Source organism: Pipistrellus kuhlii, unplaced genomic scaffold (assembly GCF_014108245.1).
Source record: "Pipistrellus kuhlii isolate mPipKuh1 unplaced genomic scaffold, mPipKuh1.p scaffold_m20_p_7, whole genome shotgun sequence".
Taxonomy (NCBI): Eukaryota; Metazoa; Chordata; class Mammalia; order Chiroptera; family Vespertilionidae; genus Pipistrellus; species Pipistrellus kuhlii.
Genome location: NW_023425573.1, coordinates 19903437 through 19929021, shown reverse-complemented (window position 1 = coordinate 19929021; position 25585 = coordinate 19903437). Strand labels below are relative to the sequence as shown.

The 25585-nt window shown below is 41.6% G+C and overlaps 1 protein-coding gene across 1 annotated transcript; it reads right to left on the bottom strand.

Annotated features, from left to right (window-relative positions):
• Positions 1-307: 307 nt before the first annotated feature.
• On the bottom strand, positions 308-23434 carry MOGAT1 (monoacylglycerol O-acyltransferase 1). The gene is made up of 6 exons (XM_036421880.2): positions 22724-23434; positions 11030-11208; positions 10009-10213; positions 6089-6263; positions 5394-5593; positions 308-635 (listed from the first exon to the last, which is right to left on the bottom strand). The coding sequence occupies exons 1-6, from the start codon at positions 23085-23087 to the stop codon at positions 481-483; spliced, it is 1278 nt and encodes a 425-aa protein (XP_036277773.1). The 5' UTR covers positions 23088-23434; the 3' UTR covers positions 308-480.
• Between the last annotated feature and the right edge of the window lie 2151 nt (positions 23435-25585).

Sequence of the window (25585 nt, the reverse complement as noted above, 5' to 3'; positions counted from 1 at the left end):
AAAGTAACATTATTCACTAAAAAATGGTCTGTTCAAGCAACAAAAGCTAATGATCTCTCCTAGCTCCAAGTGGCAAGTTATTTTACATGCCGTCTCTTAAATGTTCCAGCTGCATGGAATAACAGCTAATACACTTAGTGAAGACACCACCTTAAATGATTGTAATATTGAGCCTAAGGGTCTAATTGTTTTTTTTGAAGCTGTCCATTTTTTTTTAGCATGTGAATAATTCTAAACCATTTCTGAACCTGTAAGATGATTTCATCTTCCTCAATGAGGAAGTCATGAATAGACTTACAGTCATCTCTAACCTTGTCCTATCATCACACACTGTGTTTTTATTTATCACAGAGCTACATCAACATCTGTCGCCATAAATAACACTTTTCAGGTACAAATTTAATTTTATAGTCAAGGAACAAAATTAACGGATGTAACATATTTATTCTCCCAGCCTCCTGTGGCCTTCTAAGAGGACCGTTATCTAAACACGAGCGTATGGTGCTCTGGGATGCCATACTTCCCTTTGTGCTCCTCAAACAACTTCCTGAGCTCCTCCATGTAGGTCTGATGCAGCTCCTCGACCTGCTCTGGGGTTGGGTTCAGAGTCTGGTGAACAGGGATTGGATGGCCAACTGCAAAAACAGAGGATACATCAGACGTAAGAAACCAAAACCACTCCACTCCAGACCACTGCCTCCATGAACAGCCCTGGAGAGATCTTGCAATCAGAACCCATCATCCCCGCAAGCTCCAAGCCCTCTCTCATTTTACTGGCTGCCGACAGTGGTCACCCCATCCCATTTGACAACAATTAAAGAACTTCCCTTCCCGGCAGACACTGGATGGTCAGTTCCCTGGTGGTTCAGACTTCGAGTCAAGTGAGCCACTGTGCTGCCCGCAGCTGTGAGGGAAGAGGCCACAGGTGCGTGTATGCGTCACCGGCATTCCTCCTCTGGTACAGCGGACGCCAGACCACAGTCCCCTATTGTGAGGGACCGTGAAGTCTTGAATTCTGAGGCATCAGCCCTCTCCTCTGACTCTGTTTAATGTCATCCAAAAAAATTCAGAGAACATATATCTTCGTAGCTAAATATCTATACTAAAAAGCATACATAATCATAAGAAATCCACTGTTAGTAATAATGAGGGGGGGGGAACAACCAAAAGTCTCAATAGAAAAATTATTAAATAAACCATAGAACATTCATTCAATGGAATCCCATCAGTAACTTTTTCAAGTAAAATAATATTTTTGTAACTATGCATGGTGACAAATGTTAACAAGGCTTATTGTGGAGATCATTTTGCATTATACACAAATATCAAGTTAGTACATTGTATTACTAAAATGTCAATTATACTTCAATTTAAAATAATAAAATAATATATGTATGCACACATAGAGATATCTAAAATGTAATAAGTGGGGGGGAGTAAAAAATATATAATCCCATTTATGAAAAAAATTATATTTCTAGGTACATTATAAACGTTTAAAAAACTCTGGAGAGACTGATAACCCAAGGAAGGAAGTTGAAGGAACTTTTCACTTTATCTGTACTGTGTAAATTTTCTACATTTGTGTTTTACCTATGTAATTAAAGACGAGCTAATTAACTTTTTAAAACCTGGAAATTACTATACGTATTTTAAAAGCCATTTATATAATAAATAACTTTTATCTAACCTATCTCAAGCTTTAGAAAATACAGTTACTCATGGCTTTTGCTCTCCTGTGTCTTTTCTGCTAATCACTGCCCCCTCTGCTGGTATGATGCTGCTACTGACGCCAAGAGTTTAAAATGTGCAGGATGTTCAATGACCAGCTTGGATAGCAAACTGCTTATTCCCTTTGATTAGCTTGGGCTTTCGGTAAGAGAACAGAACTCAACGAGAAGGATATTTTCTTTGGCCCATCCTGGGTCATCTCATGACACATATACACATTAATATTCCAAACTGCTAACTTTTAAACCAGATATAGCCTCAAGAAGCTCATGTACGGTTTTCTTTGATAGTTTTGATGTCAAATTTCTATAAAGTAGACATCAGTCCTTTGTAATTCAATATGGAGAGCTAGAAACACAACCGTCACGCTGTGAGTTGTGGCTGGGAATATGCACTGAGACTAATGTGGTCAAGGGCGGAAGTGGGAGCTGGCGAGGTGTAGAAAGCACCCGGCTGGACCAGGCCTAATGCTAGCTCACCAGCAAGCACACTGGGCTAACAGGCAACTTCTGCCCTAGCCTTGATTTTCACATGCATGGATATGAGTACAGTAAGGGGAAATCTGAAGCTTCCTTTGAGTTCTGAACTTTGTTTTTGTTTGGGGGGAGTGGAGGCGTGATAAAAACCTACATGTCAATCTCCTGCAGTGGTCGGCAAACTCAATAGTCAACAGAGCAGCATACTGCGGCTCATGAGCCGCAGTTGCCGACCACTATCCTAGTGAATTGTTGACTTTATGGGAAAACTTCTGTTTTCTTAGTGAAATTATCCCACGGACAGAGGTCAATTGCAACTAACTATTTAGTGTGGGAGTGGGGGACACATAAAGAGACACAGCCTCCTAAGGAGATGAGGTGTATTGTTCCCAGCTTGCTTTAATTACCGTAGGACTTGTGGATTCTGAAGTTGAGTCTTATTTTCTGTGCGCTATCTCACAGTTAACTTCAATTCTGTCCTTTTCTTATTAGTGGTTTTATTATACATTGAGTGGCTAGTTTATTATGATCTGTGATCTCTGAATGCATAATAATCTGGCCATAACAATCCCTGCCCCTCATTACAAAACTGACCCCCAAGTTGGATCAGAGTAAGAAATCTTTCTCAATTACTTTTTAGGGATAAAGACAAAGATAATGAACCAAAATATGCAAATCTGAGGAGAGTCCCCTGATCATAGTTCTCTCTCTCAAATAAGGAGAGGTTTACTACTAAGGAGAAGAAAAAAAGATGTTTTCAACATAAAGCTAAGTGAGTGGCAAACTGCTGCATAATTCTCTTTTTATGACACAATGGAAAAACCAGCTGCATCAGGCTGCTCTTGGAAAGAGAACTCGTTGCCTTGGAAAAAAGTCACCCAACTTCTACTGGTGGCAGAGTCAGGAACCAGAGCACTTGTTTATGTTTCGGTGCTTTTTATAGCTGGCATGCCCGCCTGCTCCGTGTTCCAAGTCTACCCAACAATCCGAGGTCACTTATGCATCTGTTGCTTCCACAGCAGCCTCACTCTAACCTCTATGGTGCTGCACTGTATTTATCAAAGATGAAGAACGTGAGCCACTGTATATACAGCTGGAGAAAAACTAGAAAATGGGCATTATTTTCTTCTTGCTGAGGCAAGGAGATTTTTCAAAATAAGAAATCTCTGTTCTGCTTTTTTGTGGTTATGAAAGCTCCACAGAGCCGAAACCGGTTTGGCTCAGTGGTAGAGCGTCGGTCTGCGGACTGAAGGGTCCCGGGTTCGATTCTGGTCGGGGGCATGTACATTGGTTGCGGGCACATCCCTGGTAGGGGGTGTGCAAGAGGCAGCTGGCAGATGTTTCTCTCTCATCAACATTTCTAGCTCTCTATCTCTCTCCCTTCCTCTCTGTAAAAATCAATAAAATATATTTTTTTAAAAAATGAAAGCTCCACAGAGTTCTCTCCTTGGGGGTCTCACACAGGAATTACTCTCTCTAGAAGCTACACAGCTGCACACTAGAGAAAGGACAGGCAAAGAGCTGCATGGCAGGGCAGGGTTGTGAACAGTCCAAATGTGGCTGCCAGATGAAACCTGGGTTCAAGTCCAACTTTTGGCTATGGTGAAGGCTTAAAAGATGCTCAATGTAAGTGTGTGTATATCCATGCACACACACCACACACTCATGAACATTTATCGAGCACTTTATACATCATAAAGGGCACAATACTGGTCCCCTTAACATGATCTCTTTTAATCTCTACAATGAATATTTCAATTAAAGGTTCCCCTTCCTTTCCTTCTATAATAGTTCAGAGAATCCCTTCATGTACTTTCCCCCCCATCAGGTATAAATATGACTTGAAACATAATAGACTACTTTTGTCCTCAAGTTGTTTCAAACCAGTTTTATTTAAAGTATGTCCCTTCCCTATCCTTTTCCCCCCGACCTGTTTTTATTTTAAAATATTTCAATCCTAGAAAAAAATAATGCAAAATCACTTGCACACTAGACTCATCAATTTTGAACTGTTTGCCAACATAAGTAAATGAATCTGATATATGAATATATATAGGTATTATTATTTTTATTTTTTGTAGGAACATTTTAAAATTATAGACAATAAGCATTCAATCATCCCTGTATATTTTAGCATGTAAGAACAAAAACAGTCCCACAAAACAACACCATTTTCATACCCAAAAAATTAAACCTCTACACAATATTATTTTGTACTTAATCCACATTCAAACTTGACCAAATGTCTCAATAATATCATTTATCACTGTTCCTCCCCCCCGCATCCATAGCGGCCGGTGTGTCTCTCTGAGTACTCACTCTCTCAATGAGGCAGGCAGACAGAAGGGTTAGGGGAAATCAGGCAGGCAAGTGAGTAGTTAGGGGCAATGAGGTAGGCAGGCAGAGTGATTAAGGACAATTAGTCAGGCAGACAGGTCAGTGGTTAGGAGCCAGCGGTCCCGGATTGCAGAAGTCAATAAAATATATTAAAAAAAGAAAAAGAAAAAAGAAAAGATGCACTTGCTGTAGAAATTGACGCCTATGTATACTAACATGATGAAAACATCTTTTATACAAAAACTTATATATATTAATAAATTTGATGTAACTTCATCAAAGAATTGCTGTTATACTCTGCTGCTACAGAGAAATAGATTCATCCTAGAGGACTAGAAATTTTATTTCTAAAATTGCATTCTACCTGTAGTTTAAGAACAGTGATCTTGGAAGTCATCAATTCACACTCAAATACAAAATATAGTCATTTTATATATAACAGGCATACTGGACATGAAGCTCAAATAACTTCTATAGAATTGTTATTTTAAGGAGTTCTCACTCAAAGCTACTTCCCTTGGGATTAGCACCTCAGTCAATAATAACAAACAATGCTCCAAGTAAGATAATGCTTTTACTTGTTTTAACAAGCATCAGTCTTGCCGAAACTGGTTTGGCTCAGTGGATAGAGCGTTGGCCTGCCGACTGAAAGGTCCCAGGTTCAATTTCGGTCAAGGGCATGTACTTTGGTTTTGGGCACATCCCCAGTGGGGGGTGTGCAGGAGGCAGCTGATTGATGATTCTCTCTCATCAATGTTTCTAGCTCTCTATCCCTCTTCCTTCCTCTCTGTAAAAATCAATAAAATATATATTTTAAAAAAAACTAGCATCCATCTTCGATGTACATACCAACAGTGTGAATAGGTTTCCGATAGGGCACAAGGCCAAAACTGTACTGAAAAATTCCTCTGGCATGGAACAGTGGCAAAGCAAACCCCATAATCTTCTGTAGTTTATCCTGCACAGTCCGAAGCAATGAGCCTTCAGGGTTGCTAACTTGTTTAAATAGTTCATTTTCACCAAAAGAAAACACAGGGACCAAATAGGCGCTGCAAATAAAAAAAATAAAAATAACAAAAAAAGGAAAGAATAAGAAGTTTCAATGAAAAGGATGCAAAGATGTGATAATTTCCAACTGATCTCTAACAGTTATTTAAGGTCCCCAAGTCAACCTATGCTACTAACTTCATGTTCCATACATTGACACTGACTTACAGTTGCAATTCTTTGGGAGACACTTCAGCAGCCTAGTGATTATGGAAATTATTCTATAGAAAATCAAGGTTCCAGGAAGATTTTTCATCTATTGTTTTGGCCTTGTTTCCTTTGTTCATTTGGCTGGACATCTGGTATGTTTTTCTGTTTGCTTTGCTTTTAAAGGCATTTTAGTTGGTGGGTGCCATAGCTTTGAGCTACCTTTGTGGAAAGGTCGATTAGAAGGAGGACTGTCTTTAAGGGCTACAAAAATTACTTCGCTTCCTCATGCTCATTTAATAATGTCTTGCCTTCCCTGACCCAGTCACCCAAGATGAAAAGCCACTTACCCTTGGGTCAAAGCAATTTTCACAAATCCTTTCCGCCGGCGGATGAACAGAGTGAATTTCCCGGGATGGGCATCTAAGGATTCCTCTGCACCCCCAAGGACAATGACTGAAATGTTTCCACCTCCCTCCTTGCTCAGCACGTAGCACAGACTTTTCTTGGAAACTGAGACCGGCCCTTGGTGAATAAAACAAAAGGTGTGACTAATGATCCTTTTTAAAAATTGAAAACACATTAATCACAATATTCTACGGCATCAGTGCACATCTAACAAGATTTCCAGTACGGCTTACATTTGGACACTTTGTCTACCTCAACAGCTCAGAAACTCCTCAGTTTCCACGTTTCCAAACCCAATGAATTCAATCACTCATCAGAGTTGTTCCTTGCCCAACGTTACCTATCCAGGTGAATGGAACATCATCTATCTAAGTCACTCAAGTCAGAAACCAAGTCCCATATGTAGTCCCCTCTTCTTGGCCACCATCTTGACCATATTCGTTCATTCAAAAGCATTTCCTGAGCACCTGCTACAAGCAAGACACCCTGCTAGATGCTGATTATAGGGTGACAATATTACTACAGGCTGGCTGCCTTCATTAAGTATTGCTGACTCTATCAACTACTTTTCATAGTAACCCCCCTCTTCTGTATTTTCACTGCCGCGATCACTGTGCTGGCTGAGCCCTCATCACCTCTCCCTGATCACTCCAACAGGCCCCTTCTATCATCACAGTCTCCAGGCTCACCTCCCTCTAATGCATCTCCTCTCTGAATGATCTTTCTAACATGCACAATCCAGTCAGGTCCCTCTTTTGCTCAAAACCCCTCCCAAGTTCACAGGGCTTACCTACAAAATAAAGTCTAAAGTCCTCCTCATGGCATATAAGCCTTTTGTGATCTGCCCTCCACTGCCTGCCCAGCCTTAGTAGGAGCCTTGAAACACAGAGTGTGCTCTGGCTGACAGCGGCTGGGTGCCCATTCAGCAAAATGAGCCAAAAGGAAGCGTTTGGAGGCAGTATGGTGATTACTAGAGGGAAAGGGGGTGGGGGAGGTAGGACTGACAAGGACTGAAGCCACAGAAATCCCAGGAGTAAGAGCAAAACAAGTATCAGACAGCAAAGGATCCCTAAAACCCTATTGGTTCTTCACTACCTGAGGTCTGGTGCATACGTCTGTCTTTCGCACCCAGAGCAGGAGCTATTGAGGCAGGCACAGAGCCTCGGACCCAGGCCTGTCCTGGGAAACAGGTTCTGGCAGGGATTGACTCTAACTTTGCATCTCCACTGGCTACAAGTTTGCATATTTTTATTTTAGTGTTTAAATTTTTTAATTAAATTTATTGTGGTGGCATTGGTTAATAAAATCATATATGTTTTAAATGCACAATTCTGTAATGCATCATCTGTATATTATATTGTACATTCACCACCCAAAGTCAAGACTCCTTCCCTCTGGTAATCACCAGACTGTTGTCTTTTTTATTTTTATTTTTTCTTAATCCCTTCTTCATCTTTTCACCCAGAACCTGACAGCTGTTAGTCTGTTTTCTGTATCTATGAGTCTGTTTCTATTTTGTTTGCTAGCTTATTTTTGTCATTAGATTCCACACATAAGTGAAATCATATGGTACTTGTCTTTCTCTGACTGGCCTATTTCACTTAGCATAATGCTCTCCAGGTCCATCCACACTGTCCCAAAAATAAGACTTCCTTCTTTTTTTATTTTTATTTATTTATTTATTTATTTATTTACTTACTTACTTATTTATTTTTTACAGCTGAGTAGTATTCCAGTGTGCAAATGTACCATTTATTTTGTTTTGGAATATCTTGGGTCAGTGGTCAGCAAACTCATTAGTCAACAGGGCCAAATATCAACAATACAATAATTGAAATTTCTTTTGAGAGCCAAATTTTTTTAACTTAAACTTCTTTTAACGCCACTTCTTCAAAACAGACTCGCCCAGGCCGTGGTATTTTGTGGAAGAGCCACATTCAAGGGGCCAAAGAGCCGCATGTGGGTTGCGAGCCGCAGATTGCTGACCACGATCTTAGGTTATAGCAAAGGAAAAGGTCTCATGGTGTCATAAGCCAGTGATAGACACGTCTCATCTCAGATGCCAACTCCAGTAAATGGCACTGGCTGTGGGGCCTGACATGCAACAGACAGGGTGCACCTGCATCTGTTGTGCCATGAATTTGCCACACCAGCTCTCAATTACGCTATTCAAACTCACCTATGGTTATACTTTGAATCAGCAGCTATTTACTGTAAATATCTTTCTGTGCTTTTTTTTTTTTTGAAATTTTTAAAGCTTCCCTTTAATTTTTTTTATGAAACTCTAATTTGTTAGTTTATTTTGTTTATTAGATTCCACACATGAGTAAAATCATATGGTACTTCTCTTTCTCTGACTGGCTTATTTCACTTAGCATAATACTCTCCAGGTCCAACCTGCTATCCCAAATGGAAATTAACAAACAAAACAGAAACAGACTCATAGATAGAGAATAGACTGACAACTGTCAAAAGGGAGGAGACAGGGGCAAGGGAGGGAGGGTGTAGATCGGGTGAAAAGGGTGAAGGGATTAAAGTGGGGGGGAACCCTCCTAGACACAGACAATATTATGGTGATTACTAGAGGGAAAGGGGATGGGGGAGGTAGGAGAAAGTAAAGGGGGGATAAATGGTGATGGAAGGAGACTTGACTTGGGTGGTAAACACTTAATACATTATGCAAATGATGTATTATAGAATTGTACACCTGAAACATATGACTTCATTAACTGTCACCCTAATAAATTCAATAAAAAGAAAAAAAATTCCAAGCCGATGTCTGCACAACTCTGAAAAGAAGGGATACCGGTATTTTTCCTCTATAGTATTTTGGGGGTTTTAGTGCACCCCCTAGAGGCCACAGGCAGTGGCAATCTATACTGGACAGAGAGCCCAGGGCCATATGGGTGAAGGTCCATAAACAGAACCTAAAAATCCAGCCATTGATCCTGGTTCTTCAGTGCTGAGTGACTCCTACCCCGTATTTATGACAACAGAGAATTGATAGATTAATAGGAAGTAATGAAAACCTGGAAGACCATGGAAAATTCTATCTCTGAATATGCCACTTATTGATCCTGAAATTGAAATAAAAAAAAAAAGACTATTCACTTTCCTTTATATCCAAGAAATGCAAAGACAATAATAATTAACCTATACAATGACCATAAACAGGAAGCACTTGCTCAGTTACTATAGCTTATGGTTAGTTAATAATTTGGTCAAATTGGAAAACCAAACAAAATGAGCCTCTTCAGTTGAGGCAAGAGCTATTGTACACATATTATTCTCATAATTTATTCTCATAATTGGTATTATGAGGCAAGAGCTATTGTACACATTTATATCGTATCTTGATAGCATTTCAGATTTATTCTCATAATCTCATATTCACTAATCAAAAAATCTTCCACTAGTAAGGCATTCCTATTTCTGACCCATTATATTTAACCTGAGAAGGAAAAGATAGCAGATTATGTTTAGTTTAGAGGACATTTTTCATCTCTAATATCCATAAAAGTATCTCAGGCACTTTTCCAACGCTGCCACTTACCACTTATTTGATTCTCTCTATCACATCTGGGATCATAAAATAGACTCATCAATTTATTCTTTCATTAAATTCACATCTATTGAACATCCCTAAATTCCAGGCAGTATGCTAGATCTGTGGGTGGACAGAGAAAAGGACAGTCTTTGCTGTGCTGGCATTTATAGTGCTGTGAGAGAGTCAAGAAATAACCAAAAAGTGCCAGATTGGGATAAAGACTCTAAAACTGGGTTGGGCAGGGGGAGGGAGGGGCATTCTGTGTAATCCTGTCTTCCTAGAACATTGCAGAAACAGCAATCTGCCTTTACTTACCACTGCTCATCAGGTATTCTCGGAAGAGAGGGCACCGGAACCAAATCGGAAGCACGTGGAGATATGCAGTAAAGTCTGGGTAGAGCTTCTTGAAGTCCGAATAATTTGTACAAAAATTTCCAAAGGCTCCAGCCACGAGCACTCCATGGGGGTGAAACCCAAATATGTAGTTGTGACTTGGATCCAAATCACTAGTTTTGATGAGCTACAACACATTTACATTGAGATTAAAAAAAAAAAAAGTTCCCTGACTAGTTTCCAGGAAGAAACTAAATGACTAACAATTATGTCAAGAGGATATGAGCCATGGCTAGTTGCTCAGTGGTTAGAGCATCTTCCTGTGGACTGAAGGTCCAGGTTTGATTCGCAATCAAGGGCAGGTAGCTGGGTTGTGGTTTGATCCATGCAACCAATGCATTTATCTCACATCGATGTTGCTTTCTCTCTCTTTTCCTCCCCCTCCACCCAAGGATGGAATAAAATATCCTTGGTTGAGGATTTTTTTTAAAAAGAAGTGAAAAAAAATGTTAAAAAGGAAATGGAGAATATGACCTGTTTTCATTCCCTGGGTTATAACTGCTCCCCAAATTCTTAACTATTTCCTGAGCTCAGTGCCCCTCACAACAGCCTAAGTTTTAACTTAGCTTATAGTCTACTTAGTAACTTGGGCTGATTTGTAGGCTTTCTCCCTCTAAAAGAGGAAAAACTTAATATATATGTAATAGCCCTACCTGGTTTGGTTCAGTGGATAGAGCATCAGCCTGCAGACTGAAGGGTCCCAGGTTCAATTCTGATCAAGGGCACATGCCCGGGTTGTGGGCTCGATCCCCAGTGGGGAGCGGGCAGGAGGCACCCAATCAATGGCTCTCTCTCATCACTGATGTTTCTATCTCTCTCTCCCTCTCCCTTCCTCTCTGAAATCAATAAAAATATATTAAAAAAGAGAAATATATATAATAAAATTTTTTTCATTCTTCTTCAAGCTCAAAATCATACTACTATATAAAACAAGTCTACTCACATGAATTGGAAAGTAGTCATTAAAGTGCTTCCAAACGGCCCAGCTTCTGACCCAGTTGGATCGCCTGCCTCCTTGCTCTGGAGTACGCCAGTCAAAGTAGAGCCATGTCAAGTAAGGGATGTACAGGAACCAGTAGTTGTATAAGATCAGGAGCAAGAGGATTCCAATGCACACCTCCGCTGTAAGAAAGGGAAGCCCTCAGGAATTAGGGTTAGCATCTGCTCCCTCTTGTCCAATCACTGGCCTATGGAGGGAGATTTAATACATGCAAAGGGTGTTAAACTGAGCCTCAGTTCAAGTGGGTAATAAAACAAGATGACAATGACATAGTATTGGATATTTACTATATACCAAGTATTGTATTGTGTATTAAGCCAAAATATTTCCACTTAATCTTCATAGATCCATGGTATCATTGAAGCAGCCATAGAATTCTTTTTTTAAAATAAATCTTTATTGTTCAGATTATTACAATTGTTCCTCTTCTTTCCCCCTCCCCCCTCCTCCCCGCTTATCTCCTCCACCTGTTTTCCATCCCACCCTCTGTCCTTAACCTCCTCTGCAACTGTCCTCATCCATAGGTGTATGATTTTTGTCCAGTCTCTTTCCGTATCCCCAACACCCCTTCCCCCCCGATTATTGTCAGTCCACTCCCTTTCTATGCCCTGATTCTATTATATTCACCAGTTTATTCTGTTCATCAGATTTTTTATTCATTTGATTTTTAGATTCATTTGTTGATAACTATGTATTTGTTGTTGTTCATCATTTTTATCTTTACCTTTTTCTTCATCTTTCTCTTCTTAAAGAATACCTTTCAGCATTTCATATAATACTGGTTTGGCGGTGATGAACTCCTTTAGCTTTTTCTTACCTGTGAAGCTCTTTATCTGACCTTCAATTCTGAATGATAGTTTTGCTAGGTAATCTTAGTTGTAGGTTCTTTCTATTCATCACTTTGAATATTTCTTGCCACTCCCATCTGGCCTGCATAGTTTCTGTAGAGAAATCAGCTGACAATTGTATGGGTGCTCCCTTGTAGGTAACTACTGTTTTTCTCTTGCTGCTTTAATATTCTCCCTTTGTCTTTTGCTCTTAGCATTTTAATTATGATGTGTCTTGGTGTGGTCATCTTTAGATCCTTTTGTTTGGGGTTCTGTGCACTTCTTGGATTTGTAAATCTATTTCTTTCACCAGGTGGGGGAAGTTTTCTGTCATTATTTCTTCAAATAGGTTTTCAGTATCTTGCTCTCTTTCTTCTTCTGGATGATTTTGATGTTGGTACGCTTGAAGTTGTCCAAGGGGCTCCTTACACTATCTTCATATTTTTGGATTCTTTTTTAGTTTTGCTTTTCCGGTTGGGTGTTTTTTGCTTCTTTGTATTGCAAATCTTTAACTTGATTCTTTTCATCCTCTAGTCTGCTGTTGGATCTCTGTATATTATTTTTTATTTCAGTCACTGTATGCTTAATTTCTAGATGGTCCTTTTTCATATCCTCAAGAGTCTCATTAAATTTATCATCCTTTTATAGAAAATTCTTGAAAAATTTTATAACCATGGTTTTGAACTCTATATCCAGTCATTTTCTTTCCTCCATTTCTGTCATTTGTGACCTGTTTCTTTGTCTCCACATTTTGGCTGCTTCCCCAAATTGATAGAGTGGTTTTTTGTGCTAGGTGTTTTATAGGGCCCAGTGGCTCAGACTCCCAGTTACCTGAGGTGAACACTCTTGGTGCACCCCTTTGTGGGCTGTGTACACAATTTTGTTTTAGTTAAGCCTTGATTGTTGTTGGTATCACTGGGAGGAATTGACCTCCAGGCCAATTGGCTGTGAGTATCAGCTATGTCTACACTGAGAGAACTTTTGTGCTGGAGACAGCCTTATGAGACAAAACTTGCAAAAGTCTCTATGCTCAGCTTGGATGGGGTGGAGTCTCAGGGCGGAGCATTCAGCAATGGCTTCCCATCAGCCCTGCCCTAAGGACCCCCTGAGTCTCAGTGTCCCACGGTAATCACTGTCCCAAGTGATTACAATCCGTGTCACAAGCACCTCTGAGAGAAAGCCGCCCTCAAGTTTCTTTCTTTAAAAAAAAAAAAAAAAAATATATATATATATATATATATATATATATATATATATATATATATTGATTTTTTACAGAGAGGAAGAGAGAGGGATAGAGAGTCAGAAACATCAATGAGAGAGAATCATCTATCAGCTGCCTCTTACACACCCCTTTCAGTCGCAGGCCGATGCTCTATCCACTGAGTCAAACCGGTTTCGGCCGCCCTCAAGTTTCGCCTGCTGCCCGACAGTCCAGTTTCTCCTCGAATGAGTCTGGGTCCCCAGAGTCTCACCTAGAACTGGAGTTCAGAGCAGTCAGGAGCTTTTGTCTCCCTCCCGATTGAGAGAGCCAGCCGTGTACTAGTTGCCAGCCCTCTCCGCGCGTGCGTCTCTATCCCTCTACCTTTTGCAGCTCCTCTGAGTCTCAGTGTGCTTTTCTCTTTCCTTCTAGTTGTAGAATTTCCACTCTGCCAGCCTTCCTGTGGTCCTGGATTATGTCTGTTTTGTCTTTTAGTTGTAGTTTTGAAATTGTTGTGTGAGGCAGCAGTTTAGATGTTTACCTATGCTGCCATCTTGGTTTCTCCCACAGCCATAGTATTCTTAATGTTCATTCCATAGAAGAGATGATGGGGCTTAGAGAGGTTCAGTGAATTGCCCAAGCCACATATTATATATAAGTGGTTGATCTGCCTAAATTCAAAGTTCCCATTGGCATGAGATGAGGCAGGGGGCGGGTGGGGAGATAGGAGGAAAGGAGGAAGGATTGTCACTCATAGGAGTGATGCAGAGGGATACAACAGGTGTTCACCTTGACCGAGCAACCATTACTCATGTGCACATACAGGGGCACATTCTAGTGACAAACTTCATTTTCAGGAACTCTATTGCCAGAGATAGAAATAGTATAGGAGGGACTCTTTCTATCATAGTTCCTCTATTGCTATTTGTAATATTTCACAATGACAGAGCAAAATCCAAGTTGTTCATGCACCTAATGATACAAAAACTGACCAGTCTTGGCTTGGGTAATTAGTAACAAGTATGTATGCCTGCAGAAACCGGTTTGGCTTAGTGGATAGAGCATTGGCCTGCGGACTGAAAGGTCCCGGGTTCAATTCCGGTCAAGGGCATGTACCTTGGTTGCAGGCACATCCCCAGTAGGGGGTGTGCAAGAGGCAACTGATCGATGATTCTCTCTCATCAATGTTTCTAACTGTCTATCCCTCTCTTTTCCTCTCTGTAAAAAATCAATAAAATATATATTTTTAAAAAAGAATGTACGCCTTAAAGTAATATATTAAGCTAAGCTAAAGATTTCCTTCTTATGTCTATGCAACATGTTACATTGAAAAATGTTTCTAAAAAGATAAATATATCAACGAGAGGGGAGGGAGCATAAAGACATAAGGTTTGGTGCATAATAAGTGCTCAATACATGCCAGCTGCTACTATTAAAGGAGTGCCATTGCCTCTTTCTCTGCTATTATGTGCTGCAGTCACTAATTCAGTGCTGACTTTAGTGCCCAAAACTCCTTTCCACTATCAGCTTTGTTAAAAATAACTTTGTCCCTTCACTTCCGTTCAGGGCACATGCCCGGATTGTGTGCTCAGTCCCCAGTACGGGTGGTGCAGGAGGCAGACAATTCTACTTTTTTATTTACTTCCATAGGGTAGTAAGTCAAATACTGGAGCACTAAGCAGAACATCTTTGTCGCCTGATACACTTTATCAATAATATTTTACTATCTAAAGGAGGTGCTCTCATTTAAACTCCCACTCCACACATTGCACACATTCTTTTCTATTTCATATCGTATTAAAAAAGATTTTTAAATCCCTTAATCCTAAATTGGATCGAAATCAGAAAACCCTACAAAAACTAGGTGAAGGGATCACCTCTATTTTTATCTCATCAAGCAATCCAACGTAACATGATTCTTCTAAATTGGAGGTCAAAGAGACAAGAGAGATGTGAAGTGTATTCTAATATATTATACAGTTCTCAAAGCTGATGCTGATACCTGCTAGGATTATCTAGATTCACAAACCAAGCTACATCGAAGGCCTGAATTTCAGCTGCCTTGACTTAGGTACATCCTGGATGAAAAGCCACGGTCAGTCTCTATCTCTTACACTCCCATAGACTTGGTTTTCTCCCCACTATTGAGGAACCTGCCTCCTCCAATTTTCATTGAGGTAAAATTCATATAACATCATTCCAAAATCAACCTTGTATCATTAAGCAGTAACTCCTTATTTTCCTCTCCCCTGACCCCAACAACCAACAATCTGCATTCTATACCTATGGATTTACTGCTCCCATACATTTTATATATTGTAAATTGTATGACCCAATACATAGCCTTTTGAAGACATCAAAAGTTTGTTTGTTTGTTTGTTTGTTTGTTTGTTACTTTAAAGCAAGCATGTGAAACTCACAGCCAGCAAAGGCATGCGGCTCACTGGCCATGAATTTGACATGCTTGCTTTAGAGGAAGAGAGAGAGGGAGGGGAAGAGAGAGAGGGAGGGGAAGAGAGAGAGGGAGGGGAAGAGAGAGAGAGAAAAAGAGAGAGAGAGAGAGAGAGAGAGAGAGAGAGAGAGAGAGAGAGAGAGAGATTGAGAGAGAGAGAGAGAGAGAAAGAGAAATATTGATTGGCCTTCTGCACACACCCCAAATGGGGATTGAATCCACAACCTGAGTATGTATCCTGACTGGGAATTGAATCCTCCACCTTTTGGTTCACAGGCTGAAGCTCCAACCAACTGCGCCAAAGCTAGACATCAAGTTTTTGAGGTTCATCCATGTTGTAGCATATGCCAGTACTTTATTCCTTTTTAAGGTTGAAGAATATTCCCCTGTATGGATATATTGCAATTTATCCATTCTTCTGTGGGTGCACATTTGGGCTGTTTCTGCCTTTTGGCTACTGTGAATAGTGCTGCCGTGCCCCACCCACTTGAATAGCATATACATAATCATTACATTTGTATTGCTGATGAGCAATACAGTCACAAAATAATGCAAGCCTCTTAATATGACTCAATGGAAAATATACCCATCACCTTGCTGGTCTTCTTACCCAAAATGTTTACTCCGACTCTAATCATGAGAGCATAATAGGCAACTCCAACCGTGGGACATTCTACAAGATAATTAGCTGGGACTATTTTTTAAAAAATCTCTTAAAAAGATTAAAGAACAAGTAACAGGTATAGGAACTGTTCATTTTAAATGAATATTTGAAGACAATTAGGGAAATCTGAATATGAACTACATATTAAATAAGATCACTATATCATTGATACATTTTTTAAAAGTTTTTTAAATTGATTTCAGAGAAAAATGAGAGATTTTTAATTGATTTTTTAAAGAGAGGAAGGGAGAGGGATAAAGAGTTAGAAACATCAATGAGAGAGAAACATCAATCAGCTGCCTCCTACACACCCTCTACTGGGGGTGTGCCCACAACCAACGTACATGCCCTTGACCGGAATCGAACCCAGGATCCTTCAGCCCACAGACCAACACTCTGTCCTCTGAGCCAAACCAGCCAGGGCTGCAATTTCTTTATAAAGAATTTTAAAAAATATGTTTTTTTGATTTTAGAAAAAGAGAAAGGGAAGGGAGAGAGAGAAACATCCATCAACTGCCTCCTGCACACCCCCTACTGGGGATCAAGCTTGCAATCTGGAAAGTGACCTCTTGATGGATGGTATGATGCTCAGCCAACTAAGCCACCCTGACCAGGGCCTGGCAAGTTTCTTTAAAAGTTAAACCTGGGGACTGAAGGTCAAGGGCATGTACATTAGTTGCGGGCACATCCTCAATAGGGAGTATGCAGGAGGCAGCTGATCAATGTTTCTCTCTCATCGATGTTTCTAACTCTATCCCTCTCCCTTCCTCTCTGTAAAAAAATTAATAAAATATATTTTAAAAAAGAATACATATGATCTGACTCCACTTTTAGATAAAACACTGGAAAATGCAAACTAATTAATCTGCATGACAGAAAGCATACCAGTGGATGCTTGGAGAGATTACAAAAGGGATATGAGAAACTTTTAGAGATGATGGCTATATTCACTATCTTAACTGTGGTGATGGCTTCTTATATCACAAGTTGTCAAATTGTACACTTTAAATAGGTTTACCTCTGTATCTCAGTAAGGGTGCTTAAATAAATATGTAAATAAATAGATCCATTCAATAAAACATCATGGTCCCACCCATGTGGTCTTAGGCAAGACATTTAACCTCGCTTCAGTTTTCCTCATCTAAAAAAATAAACTTATAATCTGTGACATGTGGGGTCGTAGGTAAAAGATAGTCAATAAAGGTTGGCTCTCTTTTTCAATTTGCTACTTTTCAGTCAGCAGGTTGGTAGTCTGCAAGTTAGTAAGTAATGTTTTTATTTTTGGAATATTAAGATTGGATCATAGGTGATCCAGCAATCCCATTTCTAGATATTTATCTGAAGGAAATGAAATCACTCTCTTGAAAAGATGCTGAAACCGGTTTAGCTCAGTGGATAGAGCTTCGGTCTGGGGACTGAAGGGTCCCAGGTTCTATTCCGGTTAAGGGCATATACCTTGGTTGCAGGCACAATCCCAGTGGGGGCTGTGCAGGAAGCAGCTGGTCAATGTTTCTCTCTCATTGATGTTTCTAGCTCTCTATCCCTCTCCCTTCCTCTCTGTAAAAAAATCAATAAAATTTTTTAAAAGATATCTGTACCCTAAAAGCCAAACATAGAAACAACCCAAATGTCCATTGATGGAAGAACAGATAAATAAAATGTGATACACACACACACACACACACACACACACACACACACACTGAAAATATTATGCAGCCATAAAAAAGGAAAGCCTGCCATTTGTGACAACATAAATAGACCCAGAGGGTATTAGGCTAGTGGACTAAGGCCCATAGAGAAAGGCAAATAGTGTATGATCTCATTGATATATGAAATCTAAAAAAATATATCTTACTCAGAGATATAGAGAATGGATTAGTGCTTGCCAGAGGCAGGGATGGGTGAGGTAGGCAGCAGGAATGAAGGAATCAAAAGGTACACACTACCAGTTATGAGATAAATAACTCCTGGAGCTGTAACATACATCAAGATGACTATAGTTAACAATACTCTATTATTACATAGTTAAAAGTTGCTAGTAAATCTTTTTTTTAAAATATATTTTATTGATATTTTACAGAGAGGAAGGGAGAGAGATAGAGAGCTAGAAATGTCAATGAGAGAGAAACATTGACCAGCTGCCTCTTGCACACCCGCTACCGGGGATGTGGCCACAACCAAGGTACATGCCCTTGACCGGAATCGAACCTGGAACCTTTCAGTCCTTAGACCGACACTCTACCACTGAGCCAAACTGGTTTTGGCGAAAGTTGCTAGTAAATCTTAAAAGTTCTCATCACATGGAAAAAAATTATAACTATGTGTGATGACTCATGCTAACTAAATTTATTGTGGTAATCATTTTTCAATATATATACACATATTCAATCATTATATTGCACACCTAAAACTAATACAGTATCATAAGATTGGATGACCCATACTTCACATTGATCTCAAAGAAACAATGTTTGGTTTCATGACCAAATGAAACATTTTACTATTTGTTAAGAAAACCCAATGGTGCTGAAGCCGGTTTGGCTCAGTGGATGGAGCGTCAGCCTGTGGACTGAAAGGTCCCAGGTTCAATTCCGGTGAAGGGCATGTACATTAGTTGCAGGCACATCCCCAGTGGGGAGGGGGGGTGCAGGAGGCAGCTGGTCGATGTTTCTTTCTCATCGATGTTTCTAGCTCTCTATCCCTCTTCTTTCCTCTCTGTAAAACATCAATAAAATATATTTAATAAAAGAAAAAAAAAAGAAAAAGAAAACCCAATGGCTAATAACAGGCTCATTTCCTGATAGTGGAAGAAAAGTGTATTACAAGATTTTGATTTAGAGATTTTAATATATAGTTAATAAAATCCCCCCTTTCACTATTAGAAGTAGCTATTATATCAACTTCTTGCTTTAAAACTGCCCTGGCTGCCGAAGCCGGTTTGGCTCAGTGGTAGAGCATCGGTCTGCGGACTGAAGGGTCCAGGTTCGATTCCAGTCAAGGGCATGTACCTTGGTTGGGGGCACATCCCGAGTGGGAGGTGTGCGAGAGGCAGCTGGTTGATGTTTCTCTCTCATCGACATTTCTAGCTCTCTATCTCTCTCCCTTTCTCTCTTAAAATCAATAAAATATATTTAAAAAAACAAAACAAAAAAAAACTGCCCTGGCTGCTGTGGCTCAGCTGGTTGAACATTGTCCCATGCACCAAAAGGTCACCGGTTCAATTCTCAGTCAGGACACATGCTCAGATAGTGGGTTTGACCCCCAGCTGGGGTCCATGAGGGAGGCAATCAATGTTTCTCTCTGACATCAATGTTTTTTCTCACACTCCCTTCCTCTCTCTCTGAAAATCAATAAAAACATATATTTTAAAAATGTTATAGTTAAGTAGAAAGAACTAAGCCAGCTTTTATCCTACTTTCCCTAGAAGAATTGAATTGTAGGGTAGTCAACTGACTCTAAAAGATGGAAGGAAGTCTTGCATAAATTTTAGTTAATATGTGATGAATAAAAGAAAGAATAAGTAAGCTACCATTTTTTTGCAGTCAAAATAAAACAGTTAATTCAGGCAAGAATCATTTAAATAGGGACTTAAACTACTAAGTAAAGGGGGAACTTTTGTTTGCAACAAGCCAATTACCATCTCTCAGATTACATCTTACCTGATCACCCTACCAGGCGTCTTCAAACTACGGCCCGCTGGCCACATGCGGCCCGCAGAGGAGTCTGATCCGGCCCGCCAGGTTTTTTGGGCAGTGAGCGCAGCCGAGGTGTTACAGTAGGAATTAGTAGTTCATATAGTCCGGTCCTCCAGCTCTCTGAGGGACCGTGATCTGGCCCCCACTTTAAAAAGTTTGAGGACCCCTGCGCCTAGACCCTAATAATAGAAGTAGGCATTATGTGCATCCTAATATAATGCAATGCGAAGCACAAAGCAGCACCTAGGAAGAGGTCATGACAAAAAGGTTTCACCTAGCCCTAGCCGATTTGGCTCAGTGAACAGAGCACTGGCCTGTGGACTAAAGGGTCCGGGGTTCAGTTCCAGTCAAGGGCATATGCTCAGGCTCCAGGCTTGATCTCCAGTAGTGGTATGCAGGAAGCAGCCAGTCAATGATTTTCTCTCATCACTGATGTTTCTATCTCTCTCTCACTCTACTTTCCTCTCTGAAATCAATAAAACATATTTTTCAAAAAGGTTTCCCTAGCCCTGGCCAGTGTGGTTCAGTTGGTTAAGCGTGGTCCCATGCACCAAGAGGTCCCCAGTTTGATCCTTGATCAGGGTACATGCCCAGCTTGCAGGCTCACTCCCAAGTGGGGGCATGCAGGAAACAGCCAATCCGAGTCACATCTATGTTTCTCTCTATCTCCTTCCCTCTTCCTTCCGCTTTCTCTAAAAATCAATTTAAAAATCTTAAAAAGAAAGAAAAGAAAAAAGGAACCTGTGTGTTGAATAGCTTCCCTTTTGGGTGACAAAGCAGAGGCATACAACGCATATTTATTTCTTACCTCCCATGGGTGAGGCATGTGTTAGGGGCTCCCTCACTGAGCTTATGGATAAGGATGGCAAGACAGACCTTTCTCAAGTAACCACAGACATACACAAATACAAGCAATGACAAGTGTCATGAGTGTACTATCAGAGATGTGACGACTGATCAGCAAGCAATTCAGTCTCCAAATTCAAGCCACTACACTGGACGCACAGGGGTAAAAGCAAGGACTTGGGGTAGAATACTTGAGTTTGCATCCAGCTCCTCCTACCTCTGACTAACTGTGTGACCTTGAAAAATTTATTTCACCTTTTAGTCCCCTCATCTATACAAGTGCTATAAAACAAGTGTGGGGCCTGGCCAGTGCGGCTCAGTGTTTGAGCATTGACCTACGAATCAGAAGGTCACAATTCGATTCCCAGTCAGGGAATATGCCTGAGTTGCAGGATCTATTCCCAATGTGGGGCATACAGGAAGCAGCCAATCAATGATTCTCTCTCATCATGGATGTTTCTCTCTCTTCGCTCTTCCTCTCTGAAATCAATAAAATAAATATATATTAAAATAAAAAAACAAGTTCAGGTATGAACAGTCCTTACATAGGAGAGTTGCTGTGAAGATGACATGGTCAATACTATATGGTGCCAGAATGGGGCCTGGCACACACTAAGCGGGCCCTCCCCCCCCCAAAGTGTGTCTGTTATTATCTTCATAGTCCTTTGGCCCAGAGCAAAATGGAATGGAATGGTATCAACCCTCTCTGTTTGGCCTGTGAGGACTTAATGTTTTGAATATCCTTTTTTTCTTTCTTTCAGTAAACTCTTGCTGCACACCACACTCAGAGAGTTTGTTAATATATTTTTTATTTTTAAATATATAAATTTATATATCTATACATATATTGCATAATAGCTTTACAGTTGTGAGTACATGAGTTTATGTTTGCATTATTATTTATTAATTATTGTATCATTTACTTGTGTTACACCTGTAAGCCTACTGCTGCCCACCCCTGTGTATGATGCATGAGCTCCATTTTGAAACAAAAGTGTTAGAAATCCTAGGGATAGAGCCTGGGTGTCCATATGCTTGAAGCTCCTTGGACTGGGAACCACTTTCTAAAGTGGTTCAAAAGTGTAAACCTCTCCGGAGCAATGAGTTTACTAGTGCTGTTACTATTATTGCCGTCTCAGCAGTGTGCAACCCATGATCTGATCTTACAGCGTGCAAATGATGTCAGCCTCGAGAGTTGAAGTTTCTACTAATTTCTTTCTCCTCTCATACCATCCCCCAATTCTCCAAAGCAGAACAAATATGTAGACAAAAAGCGCTCGGATAAGGCCCCCCTCCTTGTCCTCCGAGCCTGCCTCCAGTGCGTTTTCCTGCGAGCTTAACTTGGGAACGGGTCAGAACACACTCCTGGGTGGAATTATTTGCAGACAGAGGCCACGCAACCCAACCCAACCCAACCCAACCCAACAGTGGAGCAGTCCTCTTTGTATCCAGAAGGTCTCAAACACGGAAAAGCCAACACGGCTGTTTGTCATGAGGGTGGGGAGAGGAAGGAATCAGGTGTGAAAAACCTGGGCATTGCTTTTCCATTTATGAGGGGCTCAAGTGCCATGGTCTCCAGCTCCATTGGGTCGTGGTTACACCTGAGTGTAGGCATTTGCCAACATTCGTTGGGCCGTACCCTTATACTATGTCTTTTATTATAGGTAAGTACACCTCGGCTTAAAAAAAAAAAAAAATAGCCCAGGGAAAAATAAAGCTGGCAGTCATTCCCCAGGAGGTTCACGTGGGGAGAGACAGCGAAGAGGAGTTCCAAGACAGCTCCAAACGCCCTCTTTGACCTGTCCGTTCTGGCTCCCGGGGAAGGAGGAGGGCTGCAGGGTCCAAGCAAGTCCTCAGACAAGGACTGTCGGGGAGGAGGGGGGAGACGGAGCCGCACGCACCCGGTGTTCGGCCCGGATCTGGCAGCCCGGGGCGCGCGGGGTTCTTACCGAGCAGCAGGAAGGACAGGACCCACTGGAACACCGCCGCCGTCTGCAGCCGCCGCGCCAGCGGGATGTTGAGCGGGGCGAACTCCAGCTTCATGGCCCGGCCCGGCGAGCTCGGCGCGGACTGCGGCCCCTGGCACCTCGCTGCCCTGCAGCGCCGGCGGCAAGTGCGCGGTCCGAGCGGGTCCCGCGCGGGTACCCGCGGGGCGGGGAGGAGGAGGAAGAGGAGGAGGCGGTGGCGGTGGTGGCGCCGGAGCGGACAGGGGCTGGACTTTGTCTTGGGTGGGAGGGCGCGCCGGGGCCGAGGCTGGGGGCTGCCAATCAAGCGCGCCCGGGCCCCGGAGCAGCTGGCGCGCCCCGGGCGCATTGGCTGGCGCGCCCTGGCGCCGGCGACCGCGCTCCGCGTGGGGCACCGGGGACGCCGAGAAGGAGAAGCTGGCAGCCCGCCACAGCCCGGCCGCGGAGCTCCTGCCACCTCGCAGAGGCCCTGGGGTCTCCACCGGGATCTGACTGCTGTGCAGCTGATCGATCGTCCAGGCTCCGCTTCGGCGTCCGCCTTTAAACCCACCCCTTCCTCTGGATCACCCACCAGCTGGAGGGAAACGCGGGGCTCGGCTTCTTTGGGAGCAGGGTACTGACTCCTCTGTGTATTGGTCTGTGCCCCCCACACCACCCCCAAAACTGGAGAGGGGCCGGGACTTGGCCTCTCACTTTTGCGTCCTCAATGTCCTGGACATCTTTTACTTATTCACTCATTCGGCAGACACTTAGTACTCACCGCATGCCAGGCACCGTTCTGGACTTGGGGGATACATCCAGAAACCAGTCATTCATCGATTCTGCTGTCAGAGTACAAATTATGGGGGTTAGGGGTGGAATAGGGGGGGGGGGGGGGATGTGTGACAACTATAAGCAAATGACAACACATATCTGCAAAGCGGAAGCCTGCTGTGAATGACTGGGAGCAGGTTCTAGGATAGATTGGAGAGAGCCAGGGAAGTCTCTGAAGAAGTGACCCTGACTTGAACTATAGCTATGAATCTGGTCCAGGCAAAGGGAAGCACAGGTCCTGTGGCTGAAATCCCAAGAAGACCAATAGAGAACAGGAGGAGATTGAGGTGAAATGAGGCGAAAATGGGGTCCAAGGGTCAGATCCTTTACCCGAAGACTTGTCACTGGACGGTTTCAATTATGATGTGTTAAGTAGATGGACGGATTCCAAATAGTGCCCAGTGCTTTTCCACCCGCTATCGTTTTCTTTACAAATGTTAGCTGCCACGCATCCAAAACGGAAACCATCCCCACGTCACAATATTTTGAAATTGTTATTTAGGGAACATTTGAGAGCAATTGTCATCAGTTTGACTCAAACTCTTATATAAAAGTTCTCTGCAGTTTTGGACATTTCTTATCTTGACACCTGCTTTGCATCAAGCATTACCCTTGATGCTGATGACAAGGAAGTGAATTAAGACATGGTCTCTCAGTCTTTGAGAACACTCTTGCATTCATTCCTTAACTACAATATATATGTGGAAAGGTTCTATGAGTTGGCCATGGTGGGTAGAAATGGGTTATAATAGTGAATAACAAAGGCTTCTCTTTTCATGAAACAGAAAATAGCTATATAACCAAATGTGTGATAGTGCCCTGACAGAAACACAGGTCCCAGTGATTGAGAATGATGAGCACCTATATAAAGCAAACTAGAGGCAAGAAGAGTGGAATTAGACTATTGTGGAGTAAGAATAGAGGATGGGGACTTGGTCTACTGTGGTACAAAGGAAACTAGAGATGGATATGGGCACTACATGAGAGATATAAATGGTAAGACTAGTTGATAAATTAGATTCACAGTCTACTGGTAAATAATAAAAGCAAGATTCCCAACTCCTACTCCTAATCACTTGGAGTTCACTGAACTGAATCATGCTTTTGTCACTTCCCCAGAGCCTGAGCTGGTAGAAAAGAACTGTTATCGTCTACCACAGTCCATTGAAGCCAAAGCATGGATCCTAGAGGGCTCAGACAATGCAACAGCCCATCATCGTTTTAATCAACAATTAACTCATTCACTGGTTTGTTGTTCAATACATATTTATTTGTGTACATATTGTCCCAGGTTACTAGAGTTAAAGTGACTATTGGAATTAAAAGGAAAGAGAGCTTTAATTTATCAAGCTATTCAAAACAGCTAATTTGCAGATGTTTCGTAACACGAGCCTTAAAATTATCTTTTCAAATTACACATTTCATAAATAGGGAGCCAAGAGCAGTGAAGTCAGGTGATTTGCCCAAGTTAACCCAGCCAGTTACTGGCAGGAAGTACCGTAAACCTAGGTCTCTTTACAGCTGTACTAAAACAGATAAGGAGAAGCAACTTGGTGTGGGATAATGGTTTCAAACTTTGATTTAAGGGGGAATTTTTTAAAATCTCCAAAGAACTCTAATTTATAAAAGAAATTCAAGTGAAATTTCTCTTGTTGAAAAGGAATGGGGATCCTGGCTCCCACCTTCTCAGTATCCTCTTCCTTACAAGGTGACTGTATTTTTAGCAACATTAAATTGACATCAAACAGGCATAGAACAACTCAGGTTAGAAATCACAGCTTATTTGCCACTTTCCTTCTCTCCCTTCCTCCATCCCTCCCTTCTTTTTTTCCTTCCCATTCTTTTCTCTGTGTGTGGAGGGCAGCCTGACATTTGGAAAAATAATTGAATGGAGTTGCGGATGAAAAACCATATGTGATATATCAACATTACTGAGTTCTTATTACCGCACAGGCACTGTGCTATATGCTCTGCATGCTGTGTCTGATTTAAACCTCACAACTCTCCTGGGTAGGTACTATTAATCTTTTTACT

Excerpts from the sequence above, each read along its gene's own strand:
- MOGAT1 (XM_036421880.2), bottom strand. The coding sequence starts at position 23,087 with ATGCGCCCGGGGCGCGCCAGCTGCTCCGGGGCCCGGGCGCGCTTGATT. Across the intron at positions 11,209-22,723 it reads CCTGTCCTTCCTGCTGCTCG|CGGAGGTGTGCATTGGAATC; the intron begins GTAAGAACCCCG and ends CCTTTCTTACAG. Across the intron at positions 5,594-6,088 it reads AAAATTGCTTTGACCCAAGG|CGCCTATTTGGTCCCTGTGT; the intron begins GTAAGTGGCTTT and ends TTTTATTTGCAG.